At 33.2% G+C, this 20,928-nt stretch overlaps 1 protein-coding gene across 1 annotated transcript; it reads right to left on the bottom strand.

Annotated features, from left to right (window-relative positions):
• Positions 1-275: 275 nt before the first annotated feature.
• LOC149847308 (uncharacterized) lies at positions 276-17,859 on the bottom strand. Its single transcript, XM_089993914.1, has 5 exons — positions 17,757-17,859; positions 10,940-10,965; positions 8,855-8,960; positions 456-604; positions 276-371 (listed from the first exon to the last, which is right to left on the bottom strand). Exons 1-5 carry the CDS (start codon positions 17,857-17,859, stop codon positions 276-278), a joined length of 480 nt encoding a protein of 159 aa, XP_089850040.1.
• Between the last annotated feature and the right edge of the window lie 3,069 nt (positions 17,860-20,928).

The raw sequence follows: 20,928 nt of genomic DNA, 5'->3' as shown, positions 1-20,928 counted from the left end.
GCCAAAATTTGAACACAATTCTAAACCATGATGAATCCTACAATCTCTTGCATGTACTATGACACAAAAGTGATCCGAAAAGTGCCTATCGAAAAACATAAGTGATCCAAAAAGATGGATCCAAACCAATGATCTAATACACTAACAGCCGAAGCTCAACACCAGGCCCAGAGTGTAGCATGATGTGTTAACATCAAGTTTAATGCAGAATATCCAAGAGTACTATTGACATCCCTAACTCAGAAATGATAATCTGATAAAAGTTAGCAAATTTTTTATTCCTGTTTGTTGTGACTAAGGCGAGCTCGGTTCCTTAGTTCAGCCTTTTTCCATCGGACAATTAAATAGCATAGTGAGAAAAGTGTATTCACCTGGAAGAAGGAAAGGGATTCAAATCGAAGAGGGTTTAGATCAACAAAGTCAAAAGTTGAAAATGGATAGGTATTGATACTTACAAGAATGATTATTGAAATGATGAGAAGAGGACCAGACCAAAGTACTGAAAGGAAAATACCATTTGGATCAAAATAGTTCTGGCCGGCAAACTTTCTCCAATTATTGCCCAGGACACGATTAATTTCTTCGGCAAGATACACACCAGCTACTGCAAGACAAAGCAATCAGCAACGGACCATTGCATGTAACAAGTTCTAAATATTGTGATAAACTGTTGTCAAATGCATTGACTGCACACTGCTCTTGAAGGGAAATAACTATATTAATACAGAGACAGGTACATGTAAGCATTATACATGCATATAAAGTTCCCAGGCACTAGAAAACCTACCTCTGATGATGTCAAGAAAAATAAGAGTGAAGGCGGAATATTCGCAAATAAGTGTAAAATGTAATGTACAGCAACGTGATGTTAGGTCAGTGGTGAATTAGTTTAGGTTGAAGAAGCAAGGTGGGAACACCCCCAACTTTTTCAGCTTTAGGAGAAAATAAGCCCCTAATTTTCCATTTACTCTGTGCCCCTGCAAAATCTTCTCCATTGGTTCTAGGCATAAATATACATCTATTACTATGTTGAGAATCCATCTCATGAAAACATGAAGCTAAAAAGCACAATAGAATTAGTTGGTTTCAGCGTAAATGGGTACCTTAAGAAGGGTGCTGTAGCCATGCCAACATGGGTACTGGTACTGGCATTTCATTGGCTACAGGTCGAATCAGTTTTGGATCTGGCCCGATCTAGACCTGATCCACTACCTGTTCATCATTTTAAGGTGCATAAAGGGTTCCTTCTATCCATTCTTTTTTGGTGTTTCACACACATACACACAGGTACATGCATATTTTTCTCTACACACACATATATAGCTACACCCCAATCCATATCTTTAAAAGTTCCCATGTCGTACCCTATATGTCATAGGTTAGATGCTTGCAAAATTTTCAAACAAGCAGTTGAAAAAGCTTGATGCAGGTTCCTACCCACTGGCAGAGCAAATAACCATGAACTAGTAGCATTTAATCACACCCATGTGAACATTTCAAGAAGTTCCCATTTTACTCTTTTAGATTCTAAATGCTAGATGAACATTTTTCTTCTCTTAGGGTCATGGTGACCCTATTTTGCTACCCAAAGGATCATGTTCACTTACGAGTACTATTTTCCAATTTTTTGGAGAAAGGGAGATTTGTGTTTCATTGTTTATCTGACGTATTAAATTATGGAGTTCTGTAAGTTGTTACTTCATCCTTCTTAGTAACCTATGATGTGAAGTCAATATTTTTTTCACTTTTCTTTAATAATTGGTTCAAAAAAGATGTTTTTCATTATTTATTTCTAAAAGTCTTATTTTTCATGTTTAACTTTTCATCTTTTACAAATTAGGAGTTTCCTTTTTAGCATGAATGATAGCATCCTTTGTTTTCACAATACTACTAACCTAATGCAATTTAGCTATTTCCAGAGCAAAACAGCTGTGAGAAAATAAATTTTTAAATGTACAAAGATATGCTTGTGTGTCTGTAGCAGTTTTAATTGATGCACATTCACTATTCATGATAGTGAAACTAAATTATGCTTTTGATGAATTAAGGGGCCACTATAATTATAGCAGCAGAGCTCAAAACTATCATCAACCAAAGAAAAATGTTAAACTGCATGTACATAGATTAAGGTCTCAAGTCAACCCAATAACAAGATGTCAAAATGGATATATATACAGGACATATTTGCTACAGTCCATTGTGTGTACAATCAAACTAGTGAACCTTTTTCCTTTTCACAAATCTAACCCTGTAGTCAATTTAATAGGGATCAGCATTTAGATCACCAGATTCCAAAGTGTGGGCAGGCATCTCTGTCTATGCAAAAATCAACAGCTGTAAATGCTCTAAAATTTGTATTTTTAAAAAAACATACTTTTTCATTGGAAAAAACACAACCAAGGGTCAAGCCCCAGCAAATCAACTATGCTGAACACATAAATGACATCTGATTGAGTCAAAACAACTTGCAACCAAAAGATCTTAGGTCATTTGTACATACGAAAATATATCCTATGTATACGTATATATACACATATAATATATAAGTTACTATTTTTGACACATAAATATGTCAAGAAACATGCTTAAAAGGAATGCACAAATACATAATATATATATATATATATATATATATATATATATATATATATATATATATATATAAAAAGTATGTATGTGTGCGTGCACGTGTATGTGTGCGTGCACGTGTATGTGTATGTGTATGTGTATGTGTATGTGTATGTGTATGTGTATGTGTATGTCTTTGTATCTGCAAATGTATATGCATAATGGATACATCTTAGAAAGTAATATTAGAACCAGTGAAAAGGCACTTCAATTACAAACAGGAAAACTGCTTCTCTCTTAATAGAAAAATCTCACTCTTGAAGAAGACCAATCCAGAATTGTATTATTCCGAGAATCATTTTGGAATGAAATTTTGAGTGCTAGCTTATGTTAAAATGTATCATTCAACCTTTGTAATATTATATATATTTTATATATATAAAGGATAATACATATTCATATATGGTATATATGCATATGTATTATCCTAATTATATATATATAAAATATATATTTCTCTATTTATAGGCATAGGGGTAGTTTAGACATTTCACAGTTTTACGCATATTCCATTTGGAATATGTTTTGTAATTTTACTTTTTATTTTTCTTTTTATTTTCCTCTTTTTTGTGGTTTGCGCCACCTAGGGAGGCTCCCCAAAGAGTCGTTGGGGGCTCCCAACGACTCCTTTGGGAGCCCCCTATGTGGCTCCTCTCTTGTGTTATAAATAGGGGTCTCTCCCTTGTAATTCCTTCACTCCTTGGAGGAGCTTATGCTCCATTGTATAGGGTTTTTACCCTCTTCTTCCTATTTCTTCAATAATATTCAACTTATGACTTTAAATCATATTTATCCCTTTTATGGGTTTATGTTTTAGCACTTGATGTGCTTGTGTTGTTCCCTTAAGTGGGTATATTCACACTTAATGTGCATGTGTATGGGTTCATTATCGAACCTAAAATATTCAAAGTCACTTTCTAACATGGTATCAGAGCCCGGTTACGATGGGGTTGTCTCTTGGCGCAACGGAAAGCGTGGTGCTCAAGAAATGGTGAAGTATTCATTGTTTACTTTTTTTGAAATTTTTTGGTATGTATCTCTTTTCTTAACATATTATGCATTATGAAACTATTTTTCTTGCACATTTAGTGTTTTTTGATAGTTGAATCATTTCCTTTCACATTTCGTGTGTTCGTATATTTTAAAATATCTATTTTTAAATTTGGTGAACTTGTTTATTGTTCAAATATATAATTCTTGGCTATCGATTCCTCATCACATATAATAGTAATTTATGTTGTTAAAATTGTCTTCAATTATGTGGGATTTATGATGTTTACATAAGTATTTCATGATTGACCTATAAATTACCTTTTAAAAATTATATATGATGTCTTGATTAATGATCGTTGTTTAAAACCCTTTTCTCTCATATAAAGTCTAATTTGTTTTGAGTTCCTCTCTTGTTTATGGATTTTAGTGCATGTTTTTTTGAAAAATCTTGATATAATTCTTATATAAGAAACTCTCACATTTTTATCTTTGTTATGAATCATAAGTAGTTCTTGTTAATGATAACTATTTATTAGAACTCCTAAAGATGTTTCAATGTTTTTGGTTTATTTAAAGGATTTTTGAAAAATTGTTTATGATAAATAGGTTGTTCGAACCATTGTAAAAGATCTTTTAAAAGAATTTCCCACACTATATAGAATGCGTAGTGTATCTATTGCATCCTTTGGTATAAAAGATTTCATTTATTTTTTGATTTTCTTCTAATGATGCAAACATATTTGTTTGTATTTTTCACATAAGGTTTCAAAAACCTCTTGATTGTATCTCTAAGGATGCCTACATTGGCCATAATACAGTCTTCTTTGTCTTAAATTGCATTAAAGCTTGAGAGTCTCAAGCACTTGCTTACTTTTTATGAAATACATGCATTATTGCATGTTTATTATTTATACGTTTTTTTGCGTATTGTGTTCAAGTGTTGTGAGAGTGCCTTCGTGCACTTCTTTTTTAAGTATTTATCTCTTTTCAATAAAGAGATGTTCTTATTAGGGCTTGTGTTTGTTTTTATCCCTTAATGGACTTGTAAGATTGTTTCTTTTAAAATGCTTCTGTAATATCTTAGTACATGTTGTCCTAAATTTGCACGTTTAAGATTATTGCTATTTTGCTTCTTGGTATACATATAATTGCAAATTATAAAGGCTTGATTTGTTTCTTGGATTATTCCAAATTCTTTCTCACACATGACATAGCTTAAATATTTCATGTTGTGTTTATTAAAGTTTTTTTGTATAATGATCATGATTGAACATAATTTCGTATATATGCATCATTATTGTTATATGGCATATTGTTGTGATTAATTATGTTGGACCTTTGAATCGGCTCTCTTTGTAAAAATCACATATTTGAAAAATGTTTTCCCTAAGAATTCATTGCCTTTTTATGGCATTTTACCTTCTATCCATCACATGTTATACGATGCATCAATTTCTTTTTTTTATGGCCTTATTGTTATATTAGAGATGGTTGTTAAGGTGAGTTATGGGCACTTTGTGTTATGACATTTTAGATTGTCCACTTGCCATATTATAGATGGTGGTTGAGGTGAGTTATGGGCACCTTGGGACTCTAGAATGATTTGGTATATGATCTCTAATTATGAGTGTGTCATTCTTTGTTATGTCATTTTAGATCATCCACTTGCCATATTATAGATGGTGGTTGAGGTGAGTTATGGGCACCTTGAGACTCTAGAATGATTTGGTATATGAGTGTGTCACTAGTTTGATGTTGACCATTGATTTTATGGATGCTCTTATTTATATATAAATGTGATGGATATATGATGTTTGAAACCTTAAAATGTCTTAAGGTATATTAAAATCAAGGTTTTGGGGATTATTGCCCAACCTTTTATTGTTTATGGATCTTATGAGTGCATTTGCACATTTGTGTTTTATGCTTTTGTGCACAAGTGTTCTTAGTGTGTGTATATTCACACATTTATTTCAAAATATTGTTGTTATGGGTATTCTTTTTGAAGGATATCATTCTTTTGATTCAAGGTTTTATTTATATGTTTGTCATTACAAGTTTTATTGCCTCAATAGTCTTCTCCTTTTATAACCCTTATCTAAGTGTCATCATATGTAGACAAGGATTTTATTACATCTTTGTGTGTTGGTAGCTCTTTGTTGGCTTTGCTTCTCTTGTTCTAGTAGCTAAACATATTTGTCTTGAGTGTTATCATATGTAGACAAGGCACATTGATTCACACCATGGTGTGTGATCTTTAGTCCATGTTGGCATTTGTGTCATTGTTCTAATCGCTGAGTTGTATGCCCATGGTTGACTTCTTTCACTCAATTCAAGTGCCATTTTATGTAGACAAGAGATTTATTGTGTTTTTAGCCCATGGTTGGCTTAATACTCTTGTTCTAGTAGCTGAACATACTTGATCTTGAGTGTATTTTTACGTAGACAAGAGATGTTTTTTGTCCATGTTGGCGTGTATTCTCTTGTTCTTGTCGTTGATGCACTCATTTCAAGTATTATTATATGTACATAAGAGGTATTTTTACACACCTTAGTGTGTGTCATTTGGCCTTTAATGGCATTTTATTTATATTCTTGATCTAGTAGCTTATACACTTGATTTATGGGTTTTGGAGGATTAATGAGGTAGTTGCTTGTAGTGGATGAACTACTATTGAAAATTGCAAAATTTCATTCATAACTTGTGTTTTTAGATACAAGTGAATCATATCCATGATATGTTTTTTTTATCAAATTGATATTTTAGCATTTAATCTATATATGAAGTGCTTACAGTTTTTCAGCATCTTTTGTATTTGATATGCAAAATGAGTCTTTTGTTTCAAATGATATTCATTTTTGAATCTTGGGTGGATGCTTTAATATATTTAGTCAAATCATGCTTCTTATATATGACATTTGTTTGACATAGATCTGTTCCCTAAAGATGTGAAAAACTCTATTGTTGATCTATGCGTGTTAAAATTATAAAGCCTCTTGAAGTTCATATTCATCATGCTTTTGAACATTTGCATCAGTGTTCATTTTGACTAAAGTATGTTTGAAGCATGTTCATTAATGAATTTATTTAAGTGTTAATTCATTTCATGATAGTATATGCATATGCTCATTATGGCCTTTTAGGCCCTCATTCAATAAAGCATATGTAGCTTATGCCTCTTCGTAGGCTTATTGTGGTGTCCCTTAGTGGACCATTTTGTTATTTCCCATTATGGGGTTGTGTTTGTCCAATATTGGACCTTATGAATGCATTATGCATTCTTGCAATTCGTTTCCGCTCACTCTTTAACATGATATTTGATTTTTGAAACTTTGGTTTTCTAAATTTTTCTTTTCATGCTAAAGTAATTATCCTATTATGCATAAATTTTTGCACCTTGTTAGGAATGTTTCATTTGAGTAAAGTGCAAAGATATTTTTTACTTGTTCTTTGTTGTTGTTCCTCAGGATCTTGAAGATAAGAGGAAAAAAAATACCTTGGATAGATCATGGAAGGTGCTCATCGTTAAAGACATTGGAGGAAGACATTTGCAATGACATTCGTACGGAAGACTCTTGATGCCTTGAGAGTCTTCCTCCTACTTTCTTCAATCTTTTCGTTCCCCCACGCAAAGTTTGAAGGGGGGTGTTAAAATGTATCATTCAACCTTTGTAATATTATATATATTTTATATATATAAAGGATAATACATATTCATATATGGTATATATGCATATGTATTATCCTAATTATATATATAAAATATATATTTCTCTATTTATAGGCATAGGGGTAGTTTAGACATTTCACAGTTTTACACATATTTCATTTGGAATATGTTTTGTAATTTTACCTTTTATTTTTATTTTTATTTTTCTCTTTTTTGTGGTTTGCGCCACCTAGGGAGGCTCCCCAAAGAGTCGTTGGGGAGCCCCCAACGACTCCTTTGGGAGCCCCCTATGTGGCTCCTCTCTTGTGTTATAAATAGGGGTCTCCCCCTTGTAATTCCTTCACTCCTTAGAGGAGCTTATGCGCCATTGTATAAGGTTTTTACCCTCTTCTTCCTATTTCTTCAATAATATTCAACTTATGACTTTAAGTCATATTTATCCCTTTTATGGGTTTATGTATTAGCACTTGATGTGCTTGTGTTGTTCCCTTAAGTGGGTATATTCGCACTTAATGTGCATGTGTATGGGTTCATTATCGAACCTAAAATATTCAAAGTCACTTTCTAACAGCTTATTCTATTTATAGAGAAGAGAAGGCATGAAATGTGTCTTTTTGCCACCTCTCAACATTTATTTTATGCCCACTTTATTCACAAGAACATTTATGACATTCTACACCAAAAAGAAACATCAATTGCAGTTTTGTAACAAATTTATTCTATTATTTAAGGAAAAAAATACCTATAATGAAAATGGATCACCAGAAAAACATGTACTTGCAACATGAGATGTTCTTCATGCATCATGGCATCTTGGCATGATAAGGGAAATGAGTCAAACTTCCAAATGGTACAATGACTAACACAATTCATACTTCATCTTATAAATGGAGAAAAGTTACACTCAAAAATTTCATTCACATAATTTCCATGACTGAAGAGTGTATTGTTCACTGTTCAAAAGTGCTCCATTTTGTTTAATGAAAACATAAAAGCATGTTTTTCTTTTACAAGTATTTAATGTTTTCTATGAGGACTTACCATGTTTCAGATAGCTTCTCACCAATTCTAATATAAATATCTTATTATGTTAATTTTATTAATTTATTGTTCTAGACAAACAAACACACATGCACACACGTTTTTTCTCTTCAAGGAATGGTGAATGACAAGATCAGTATGGTTACTCAAAGAAAATGAATTCAATGATCAAAATTTCATATAGCAAGGACTATAACGTGTTAAATAATACAGCAGAAAAATAATAAAAGCTAATATCGTGATAATAGCACTGTTGATCAACAAACAGACTGTTACAAGATATAACAGCATTGTCGCATGGCGTTCAGAAACAAGCATGAAGGTTAATTTTGGCTTTTGTGACTAACACCATGAAAAGGACAAAAAACTGTTCTGAAGACAATTCGGAAAATATTTATAAATGTTATGGTATTCAATTTTATACCAGAAATTGAACCTTTAAACTAAAGAAAGAAATCACGATTCTTGAACAACATAAAGTAGAACAAAATATAGCAACCCATCAGAATTTTATAACATACGTGACAAAAGGAATAAGGTCATTTGAAAGTTGAGATGCTTCCTGGATGCAACATCAACCACTAGAAGCATTGAATGGAAAAGAAGTAATGATATCAACCAAGGTTCGTACAGAACAAACAAGACAAGAAAAAACCAGAAGACGGAAACCAGATATGCATTAAGAATGCTATGTACAAGCAGGCTATAAGAGAGGAAATAATAATTTATCTTCTAAAACAAGTCCTATTGTTTTCTAGAAGTTCCTTATTTTGAAGGCCCTGAATGAGATATAAGAGACAGAGCCTTATAAAGGTTGTGTATGTGCATTTATAGATCCACACCACAAGCATGCGCACAAACTCCTTGGATGCATTGTTAAGAAAGGTTAACATGATTCAAAAGAAGACGTTCTAATTGGAACTCAGGCAGTAAAGGATAAAAGTAATAACATGAAACTGTTCATTTTTGTCTCTCTTAATACTCCAATTATCATTTAGTAATGTGGTGTGTCAGTTCGTGCACAATAAATGCAGTAAATTTTTGTGTAAATTCATGCACAATAAATGCAGTAATTTTTTGCCTTTCTAAATAATAATGAACTTAGGGAAAAATTTCCTTGAAACTTAAAAAATATCTGATTACTTGACATTTTAGAATGCAACAATGACTAATGACGATTGAAATTCACAATTAGATTTCACAAATACATATTTTTACAGGTCAGAGATTCATGAATATGGTCTACTTGCTGCAAGATATAATAATAGATTGTTTCACTTCAAATAAGAAAAATCTCTACTATTCCAAAACCTAGTGAGTTGAGAGTTAACCCTAAATTACTAGCTTATATAAACAGCAAACTGAATTCATAACAGCGCCCTTTTGTGAAACACAGAACATATACATGCAGTTTAAATTAACACAATACAACTTATTTGACTATCAGATATTTTGATACAACCAAATGCTGATTAGAGGGGCAGAGGCGTGCATTCAACACTTCCATATCATCACATCAATCTCTTACTGTACAGTGGTTAAGAAGGTTTGCAATGAATGTGCACGCTTTGTTGATCGACGTCCTTAAGGAGAAACAGTATTGCACTATCAAACTAGTCTTGTCTGTCAAAAAGCTACACTTTAAGAAATAATTGAGGCCTTTGGAAATCATAGATCGGGATGGCACACTTATGCACTTAGTTGTGGGAGAAAAGATTGTACACTGTTTTCATAAAATTTCTAGTGTGGGTTGCCCCTAAGAAGATACATCAAACTCCACAAATTTTATAGCTCATGAGATTGCCACATTCCATTTAAATTACAGTGAATTTAATCAGTGTATAGATTTTGTGAATCTCCTTAGTGCCTTTGCCATTAACCTTTCGACTTGGAAGTCAGTTATATAGAAGCATTGCAAGGAAATATTTTCAATCAAGTTTCCCGAGTCTTCAGTGGATCTAGCACCCGTGAAGATAAGTGGGCTTGGTGATCAAAACCTAGAGCAAGGTACTACACGACTTGTTTTGAAGTTTAAAATTCTAAATTAGTGCCAATAAATTCGACGAGAGATAGAGTCCAAATCGGCTGATCTGCATCAGATAGACAGTAAAAAACGTGTTGATTAGGAGACAGAGATGGGGTTCCACTAAAATAGAATCAATCGCAAATTACAGTTATTTCGACTCGATTTTATTTAGACCGATAAAACAGTTCACCTTGGGAACCGATTTTAACCACATCACCTCTTCAGAGTTATCAAAGGCATGAAAGTCCTCTTTCCATTGACATGGCTGGCTGGTATAACATTCAATTCTGGAAACTGAAGATTCCACCCCAAAATTCTTTGTTGGGTGGTGACCCATTTGATTCAAATCGTATTATATGGTTTTGGGTGGTGAACCATTTGATCCAAATCTTGTTATATGATCCCAAGGATTACACAGACATCAAAATAAATGAAAAAATTACACTGCCATACTTCCCATCTTCTTCACATTCCACCTATTGGAGGCATATTAACTTGTGGGCAACCATGAAAAGGAGAGAAAAAACAAAGATGGTGCACCGTATAACAGAAAAGGAAGGTGGTGGAGAGGGGGTGATACCTTCCAATCGATGGCGTGGAAGAAGCTGATGAGGTGATCGATGGCGGGCGTGAAAGTGTTTAGGATTGAGGCAACGAGCACTAGAGTGGAGGTGAATAGTGCTTTTAAATAACGTCTTTTATATTTTGAAGGATTTTGAAATTCACACGACAATCACACAAAGAACACAAGATTTTATCATGGTTCGGTTTTCCTAACCTACACCCAGTCTCCAAACAAAACCCACTTGAGATTTTCACTATCAACCTTGTGTCACTACAAGAACATACATACCAAATCCGGTCCCACTTTCAGTAACAACTCTACTGAAAGCAAACAACTTCTTTAAACCAATGAGTTCTTTCCTTTTACAGAAAAATATAAGTAAGCAAACTTACAATCAACCTACGAGCCTTTCTTATAAATACAAATGAAATACAATTGGCTTCTAAGGTTGTTGAAATATTAAACTCACGAATTCACTATTTCTCAAAAGAATTTGAGTGAAAAACTGGAATGAAAATATCAAGTGAGTGAGAAAATGAATATGAGTGAAAAACAAAGAATTCGATCTTTGTAATTCAATGTAATTCGATGTTTTTGAGTGTAGAATTCAGTCTTATTTATAGTTGAAAGATTTCATACGTTGAGGGTATGAAAGGGTATCAAAATAGTCACTTTTGAACTGTCAATTCGTTTGAAAAATGAAAAGACACACCTCTTAAAAGTTACAGAAAAATAGTTATATTAGTCGACTAGAATAATAGTTAGTCAACTAAAATCAAGTATTAGCAGACTGACAGTTATCGTCAATCGACTACTGTGTTTAACAAAATCGTTTTAAAATCTGCAGTTTGAAAATTAGTCGACTAAAAAAAAGTTAGTTGACTGATCAAATTATCAGTAGACTGAAAAACCTTTCAGTCGACTCCTGCTAAATTTTACTGAAAAACAACATTATGTTCGGTCGACTAAGAAAACCTTCAGTCGACTCCTGCTAAATTTTCTAGAAATCAAACATTTTGTCCGGTCGATTAGTCGACTAATTAGAAAGTTGACATTTTTGTTTTGAAAAATTGGTGTGAAAAAGTTGATCGACTGGTGAGTCTGTTGGTTGACTAATAAACATGAACAATTAAGTAAAGAGTTTTCTAAAAAAAATTTCATGAAGGGTTCTTTTAGAAAAGTTTTTTTAAAAACTTTTTAGATAAAATGCAATTGAAATATGCACTCTAAGTAAGGCTCTTACAAGAATCTAAGACATTTAATGAAATTTATATTTGCACATTTGTCTTCAAAGATTCTTCATTGAATTCTCTGATTCTTGTCATCTTTCTTCATTGCCTTAGCTGAAATGCAATTGATTCACTTGTTCATCATCAAAATCTAGTTCTGAAAATGTCATATACGACTTCGTTGTCGTAACAATCTCTTCCTTTTTTATGATGACAAACTAGTCAAAGATGGAGCATTTAGATGCATAAATGGAGATTTTACTCCCCCTATCAATATGCTGCAAAACATAAGAAGTTAGTACAATCAAAACATATATATATCACATATTGATTGTTTTGTATTTTCATCATTACTTCATGCATTTTTTTTTTCATGAAATTGGTATCAAGTTCTTATGAAATTTTCAATGCTTGTCTTTTCTCCCCCTTTGTCATAATCAAAAGGAGTAAGTGCAGTCATAGTATAAGCAAAATGCAAATTCAAGTTCAAAATATTACAACCCAAAAACATTATCATAGCAATCAAAGTTCAAGAAAAAATGTTAGTCTTAAAAATTTTCAAGTAACACAAAAATTTCAAAAAAAAAATTATAAGTCCAATAATGAGCAAATACCAAGTTCTAGAAAATTTCAGTCTTTTATACCACGCTCTTTGTACTTGTTTGAGTCTGTACAAGGCACTTTTTAATTTGTAGACTTTTTTTGGATATTTCTCATTTTCAAAGCCTGGAGCTTCCTCTACATAAATTTTTCAATGATGTATCTATTTAAGAATGCACTCTTAACATCAATTTGATATAACTTAAAATTCATGTAGCTAGCAAAATCAAGCATAATTCAAATTGACTGTAATTGAGTCACTGGTGCATAGGTTTCATCAACATCTATGCCTTCTTCTTGATTATAGCCTTGTGCTACTAGCCTTGCTTTGTTTCGAATGACTTCGTCATTTTCGTCCAGCTTATTTCAGAAGATCCATCTTGTTTCAATTATTGGATGATCATTTGGTTTATCAACTAGATTTCATATATCATTCATAGCAAATTGGTTAAGTTCTTCAGACATGGTCAAAAGCCAAAATTTATCATCACAAGCCTCATTGATATTCTTTGGTTCTATTTTTTATATGAAAGCAATATTTGCAATATATTTTTCCAATTGCCTTCTAGTTTGGACACCACTTTTTATTTCTCCAATAATTTGCTCATGTGGATGATTGAGAACTTCTTTCCAAACTGGTGGAAGAAGAATATTTTCTTGAGAAATGCTCTCTATCAAAGGTTCTCCTTAAAGCATGACTTCTTCTCCTTCGCTTAGAGGTATAATCTGCTCACTATTCTCATCAAATGCAACATGTAAAGATTCTTTAATGCAAGATGTTCTTTTATTAAAAACACGATAAGCTTTACTTTTAGAAGAATATCTAAGAAATATTGTTTCATCTGATTTTGAATCAAACTTATCAAGATTATCTTTGGTATCTAACAAGAAGCATTTACTACCAAAAATTTTGAAATATGAGATCTTTGGTATACGATCATAATACAATTCAAAACATGTTTTATGTAAGAATGGTCAAATAAGAACATGGTTTAAAACATAACATGTTGTATTTATTGCTTCAACCCAAAAGTATTTTGGTAAATTTTTATCTTGAAGCATGGTTCTAGCATATTCTTGCAAAGTTCTATTCTTTCTTTCAATAACTCCATTTTGTGGAGCTGCTCTAGGAAAAACAAAGTTGTGAGATATACTATGTAAATCACAAAACTTTAGAAAAAATTCATTTTCAAATTCACCACCATGATCACTACGAATGGTAATAATAGATGTAAATTTTTCATTTGCAATTCTTCTACAAAGTTTAGAAAAAGCATCATTTTTGCTTTTTAAAAAAATTACCTAAGTAAATCATGAATAATCATCTACTATAACCAAAACATATTTGCTATAATTCAAACTTTGAATTCTAGATGGTCCAAATAGATCTAAATGTAAAAGTTCAATCTTTTGCTTTGAAAGAACTCTTGATTTGTTTACCCATTTGGCAAGCATCACATAAGTGATCATTATTATATGGTATTCTAGGTAGGCCTCTAACAAGATCATTCTTTGATAACTTAAAAATTAATTTAAAGTTAACATGTCCAAGTCTCTTGTGCCATAACCATTGAATTTTATTTGAAGCGATAAGACATTTTTCATTAAAAGTGGGTAACTCATCTAGATAAAGTTCATATACATCATTTCTTCTTTTACCTTTAAAAATGATCTTTTTAGAACGAAAATCAGAAATTAAGCATAAATCATGTTCAAAAGAAACGAGAAAATATTTATCACATAATTAACTAATGGATAATAAATTATGTATTAAATCATCTACTAAAAGAGCATTTTTTATCAAGGAAAATTTTGGATTAACAATATTACCAATACTGATTACTTTTCTCTTGTTATTGTCACCAAAGGTGACGGTTCCTTCATCCTTACTTTGGAGGGTGAAAAATAACTCTGGCCTTTCAATCATATGTTTAAAACAACCGTTGTCCAAGATCTATTTGCTCCTTATTTTGTGTACCTACAACAAAATTGGAAGACAAAGCATTTGCCCCCTTTTTATTTTTGGGTCTATGAACATATGTCTTAAGAACTCATATCCATTTGGATTTTGGTTTTCTTTGAGAATAAATATCCTTTCTATAAAAAGATTTAACATTTCTAGAATAATCATGTCTAGACTTATAAGCTTTATAAGTAACATGATTAGATGCATTTTTATTATGACTAGAAAATTGAGTTTTTTGAACCAATGATTGAGAATTTTGACTTTGATTCTTTACCACATAATTTGGTTTATTTTGAGTATCAAAGAAACTATATTCCAATCCGGTTTTATTAACCGAGCATTTTTGAGAACCAATAAGTCTTTCTAGATTTTCTTGGCCATTAGTGAACTTAGTCACTATAGAAAAAAGATTATTTGATTTTTCTTTCAGATTTGATATTTCTTCTTGTAAGATATTGGTTCTAATTCCAAATTCTTTTATTTCAAATGCTTGACAAGAGTTTTCTTTCTTGAGATTTTTTATCTCTTGAAGTAACACTTTGTTTTAAGAGTCAAGAGTTGAATTTTTAGTTTTTAACTCTTTGTTTTTAGAACTTAGACTCTTAAATTTAACATATAAATCATTAAATGCTTCTAATAAATCATCGTACTCAAATTGACTTATTGAGTCTTTTTGTGCTACAAAGCACATGTTAGTGACTTTTTCATTTGATTCTTCATCAGAGGAGAAATCACTTTCATCCCAACTTGCTTGAAACACCTTTTTCTTTTTGAATAGGTCTTTAGTCTTGATTTTGAGAAGAGGACAATCTTTCTTGATGTGTCCTACCTTTTTGCAGTTAAAGCACTTGACTTCATTAGGATTGGAAGAATCAGGTTTCTTTACCTTCCTTTGAAATATATCCTTTTTGATGAATCTTTTGAATTGCCTAGTGATGAGGGCAATATCTTTATCTTCTTCTAAATCTTTAGAGTCAGAAGTGGCCTTGAAAGCAAGAGATTTCTTCTTGAGTTCTTCTTCTTGTCTATCATGAAGTTGAACTTCATATGTCATTAAGTTGCCAACCAAATCTTCAAGAGAGAGGGTGTTTAAATCATTTGCTTTCTCTATTGCTGTGGTTTTTCTTTCCCATCCAGGAGTTAAACACCTTAGAATTTTTTTAACTAAATCTACTTGCGAATATTCTTTTTCAAGGGATTTTAGAGTGTTAGTAATATCAGTCATTCTTGTAACCATGTCCGATATAAACTCATTTTGCTTCATTTTAAACAATTCAAATTTATGAACTAAAGAAGTAATCTTAGATTCTTTTACCTTTGATGTACCTTCATGAGTAACGAGAAGAGTATGTCAAATTTCATTTGCTGTATAACATTGAGATATGCAATTGAACTCTACCTTGCCAACGACATAATATAGCACATTCATAGCTTTAGTGTTGAGTGAAGCAGTGTTCTTTGCTTCATCGATCCATAGGCTGAAATCAGTTGATGATGCTTGGTACTTTTCTGAAACAACTCTCCAAATTTCGAGATCTATAGATTATAAGAATATTATCATTCTTATTTTCCAATAACCATAATTCGTTCCGTCAAAGAAAGAAGGACTAACTGAGGAGCATCCTTCTTTGTGCTGAGAAGACGATGGTGTTGTCATGCTAGATGATGATAAAATCACAATATAACAAACCTTGCTCTGATACCAAATGAAAATGTTATAGGATCGAGACAATGAGCATTAGAGGGGGGTGAATAGTGCTTTTAAATAACGTCTTTGGAATTTTGAAGGATTTTGAAGTTCACACAACAATCACACAAAGAACACATGATTTTATCATGGTTCGGTCTTCCTGACCTATATCCAGTCCCCAAGCAAAACCCGCTTGAGATTTTTGCTATCAACCTTGTGTCACCACAAGAACATACATACCAAATCTGATCCCACTTTCAATAACAACCCTACTAAAACCAAACAACTCCTTTAAACCAATGAGTTCTTTCCTTTTACAGAAAAATATAAGTAAGCAAACTTACAATCAACCTACGAGTCTTTCTTATAAATACAGATGAAATGCAATTGGCTTCTAAGGTTGTTGAAATACTCAACTCACGAATTCACTATTTCTCAAAAGAATTTGAATGAAAAACTGGAGTGAAAATATCAAGTGAGTGAGAAAATGAATACTTGAATGAATAGGAGTGAAAAGCAAAGAATTTGATCTTTGTAATTCAATGTAATTCGATATTTTTGAGTGTAGAATTCAGTCTTTATTTATAGTTGAAAGATTTCATACGTTGAGGGTATGAAAGGGTGTCAAAACAGTCACTTTTGAACGGTCAATTCGTTTGAAAAATGAAAAGACACATCTCTTAAAAGTTACAGAAAAATGGTTATATTAGTCGACTAGAACAATAGTTAGTCGACTGAAATCAAGTATTAGCAGACTCACAGTTATCGTCAGTCGACTACTGTGTTTAACATAACCGTTTTAAAATTTGGAGTTTGAAACTTAGTCGACTAAAGAAAAGTTAGTCAACTGATGAAATCATCAATAGACTGAAAAACCTTTCAGTCGACTCCTGCTAAATTTTTCTGAAAACAAACATTATGTTCGGTCGACTAAGAAAACCTTTAGTCGACTCCTGCTAAATTTTCCAAAAATCAAACATTCTGTCCGGTCGATTAGTCAACTAATCAGAAAGTTGAAATTTTTGCTTTGAAAAATTTGCGCAAAAAAGTTGATCGACCAATAAACATGAACAATTAAGTAAAGAGCTTTCTAAAACGATTTTCATGAAGGGTTCTTTTAGAAAAGTTTTTTTAAAAACTTTTTAGATAAAATGCAATTGAAATATGCACTCTAAGTAAGGCTCTTACAAGAATCTAAGACATTTAATGAAATTTATATTTGCACATTTGTCTTCAAAGATTCTTCATTGAATTCTCTAATTCTTGTCATCTTTCTTCATTGCCTTAGCTGAAATGCAATTGATTCACTTGTTCATAATCAAAATCTAGTTCTGAAAATGTCATATACGACTTCGTTGTCGTAACAGGGTTGGCTTCTGCTGCGGATCTCCACCCATAATTTGTCCAGCAGATCGGAGAGAAGGTCCAGCTGGCCGTTGATTGCAGACATCTGCTTCCTATAAACTCTCCTCTCTCTCTCTCTCTCTCTCTCTCTCTCTCTCTCTCTCTCTCTCTCTCTCTCTCTCTCTCTCTCTCTCTCTCCATGTGTTAGAGTGGAGTGGAACTCTTTGGTGGACACATAAGACTTCAATGAGAAAATGGCGGTCGAGATTGTTGGTGTTTGTCTCTCGATCAACACTAGTTGTCCCCAAGGCTATACCAAACGCTTGCCCCCACGAGCGTTTGTTTCATGCTCTTTCCTGTGAAACATAACCTTTTTCGCAAGAAAGAGGACCTCTTTCCTAAGAGGAGTGAAACAAACATCTGCATGAGAAATATGTGGTGGGAGCCACATAATAAATACAAGAAAGCATTTTTCCTGTCAAAATAAGTTCACATCCCCCCCCCCCCCCCATGGGGAAGCACTTTGCCTTCTAAGTGTCCCTTTCAAGGGAAAATAGCTTCCTTTGGGTGGGAGTGTAACAAACACATCCCCAAGGGTCAACTAAGCTCAGCCCAGGAAAACCACAAGGGCTCGGCATGACTAGCTAGGTGTGTCGACTTAAGGCTTTTCAAGTTGAAGGAAGTTGAGAGTTTGATACCCAGGGTGCACACCCTTTTCCATGAGTAAGGATGTCAATGAGTGGGATGTAACCCGACATCCGACCCAAGTCTGAATTCGATTTGCCAGATTCAGTAGCTAAATTCGAATATGATTAAGAATCTGATTCGCGTTCGGTACTGAACCCAACATGAGTCTGAATCCGACTAAAACCCAAATCCAATTAAGTGTAAATATGAGGTTTTAAGCTAGTCGGATTCATATTCAGTTTTATCTGATTCCATCTATCTCCAAACCTTATTAGGTCAAGAAAACAAATCTCAAACACAACACATAATTTAAATCGTGTTTAAAATGTATATTTATATTATAAAATATATTAAAATATTCAGGTCACCGAGGTTGGGTCGGATAAAATTATATCCCAAGCCTGACCTGTGTGTTCCTTGGGTCAGGTTCAGGTTGACCCAAATAATATTCGGGTCAGAAGTTTTCATGCCCTAACCTGATTATACTACTTCGGGTTACGTTGAGTGTCTAACACAAACCCAACCCATTGGCAGCCTTAGTTCCAACTCAGATCAGGTTAGAGTGCCCCTGAGCGTGCAAAAGAATCCTATACAGGTAGGATCATGTCAAATCCAACTAAGAATTCGAAATAGAAACAATAGATCCAAATCTGAAACATATCCGACGAGGTAAAGTTGATTCCGTATCTGAAGTACAGGTAATAAAACTGGATCCGGTAAAAGAAAAGATTAAAAATAAGCTTTTACATATAAAAAGTGCAACCTGATCAGTTCTCGATCTGAATCAGAATTAGATCTGGCCTAAAAAGACTTATACAATGTGAACAGTTCTAGTTTTAATTTTTTCCATTTTTTATTGTTTTCCTTAAATCTGATTATACATTAAGAAGGCTTTTTAAGGGCTTTAAAAATCCATCGTCTACAACTTCTTATATTTTCAAATTCAAAAAAATCGCATTTTCTTTTTATAAAAAAAAACAAATAAACAGCCAGCTTCTACCAATGGACCATGCTGAACACATACATATGGAGAAGGGAGGGGGGGAAGGAATGGGATGACATGAATCGGGGATGGAGGTTAAAATCAAAACCCGTGCGGGGATGGACTTATGCTTTCTCTCTCCCCGCCCCCTCCCTGTCCTCAATCCCCGCCTTGACCTGCCCCGTCCCCAATCCTTCTTTAGAGATGGCAGCGGACCGAAGAGAAACGGGACTCCGCCGCGCCGCATTTGGACCGGGGATGGAGGACCTGAAACGAGGATGGAGGCGGGGATGGAGGGTAGGATTTTGAGACGGGACGGGGTGGAGAACTTATCCCCTGCCCCTGTTCGCTGCCATCCCTAACATCGAGAACTAGAAGTGTCCACACTATATGGGTGGTCAGAGGAACCAATTCTTTTACAAGAAAATATATAAAATATAAAAACTTAAATATAATATTACATCAGTGGCACGATAATATCACAACAAAAGCACAATATTTTTCCAAACAGTTGATATTTGTATCACATAATATTCTATCAGTTTTTAAAATCACAAGATTTTCAAAAAAAAAAAAAAACGGTATTTGTGAGTATGGATTATATCTCAAATGGGCCTCACATTTTTTTCCTTGCCCTTTTTTTTCCTTTTTGAACGGTTCATTTGTCCTAGATGGCTGGCATCTGCTGCATAACAATGAAAGGATAGCTGAGAACGAAAAGGCAAAACCATGGTGATTGGATGATGTTCATCGCTTGGATGAACGACATCAAAAGATTTGTCAATGTCCAGTGAATCCTGACCATGATACCATCGACAGTACCACATCCACAATCATGTGGATGAGGCGGACAGACATATTTGGGATTATAGATCAATACAACTAAGTCACGGGATTATAGATCAGTGCATCTAAGTCAACTTGGTTTTCACTTCCACATTCAACCAGATCATACCATGTATGCCTTACCTATTTTACACTAATTTTATTTTAACTGTGTATAAAAATTGCCTGGCACACACTTGAATTTGGAAATGAAAAGATCTGACAAGTAGATCTTATATCCAGGGAAAATATTAATTATACTGTATAATACCATACTCTAGCTAAAACTCATGTGCAGGTTTTATTTCATTAATTAGGCCCCACAGATGCGTTTAGCATAGTTCTTTTACTAGGGAATTGATCACGTAATTTCGATGTAAAGATTTTTCCAATCATGAAACTTCTGCGCCTTGTGGACTGTTGAATTGTGAAGCCTTTAAAAATTTTGCTTATAAAATGTGATTGGATGATCTAAAACATGTTTTTGACTAAACAAACCATATAGATCATATTTATAGAGCTTAACCATAATGATTTATCTACGAAAAAACAAAAAAATGTGATGGAATGTCCTGTTTCTACTAGAGGGTATGGTACAGTGGAGGGTAGCAAATATTTTCCTTTATATGGATATTCAGTTGGCTATTACATGGTACACTCCATGTCTAACACATTTGTGAT

Source organism: Nuphar pumila, chromosome 2 (genome assembly GCF_984573655.1).
Source record: "Nuphar pumila chromosome 2, dmNupPumi1.hap1.1, whole genome shotgun sequence".
In the NCBI taxonomy this organism is placed as follows: domain Eukaryota; kingdom Viridiplantae; phylum Streptophyta; class Magnoliopsida; order Nymphaeales; family Nymphaeaceae; genus Nuphar; species Nuphar pumila.
This window is presented reverse-complemented; position numbering and strand designations above follow the sequence as displayed.

Excerpts from the sequence above, each read along its gene's own strand:
- LOC149847308 (XM_089993914.1), bottom strand. The coding sequence starts at position 17,859 with ATGTCTGCAATCAACGGCCAGCTGGACCTTCTCTCCGATCTGCTGGAC. Across the intron at positions 8,961-10,939 it reads TCCACGCCATCGATTGGAAG|GAACCTTGGTTGATATCATT; the intron begins GTATCACCCCCT and ends TTTGTTCTGTAC. Across the intron at positions 605-8,854 it reads GACCTTATTCCTTTTGTCAC|TAGCTGGTGTGTATCTTGCC; the intron begins GTATGTTATAAA and ends TTTGTCTTGCAG.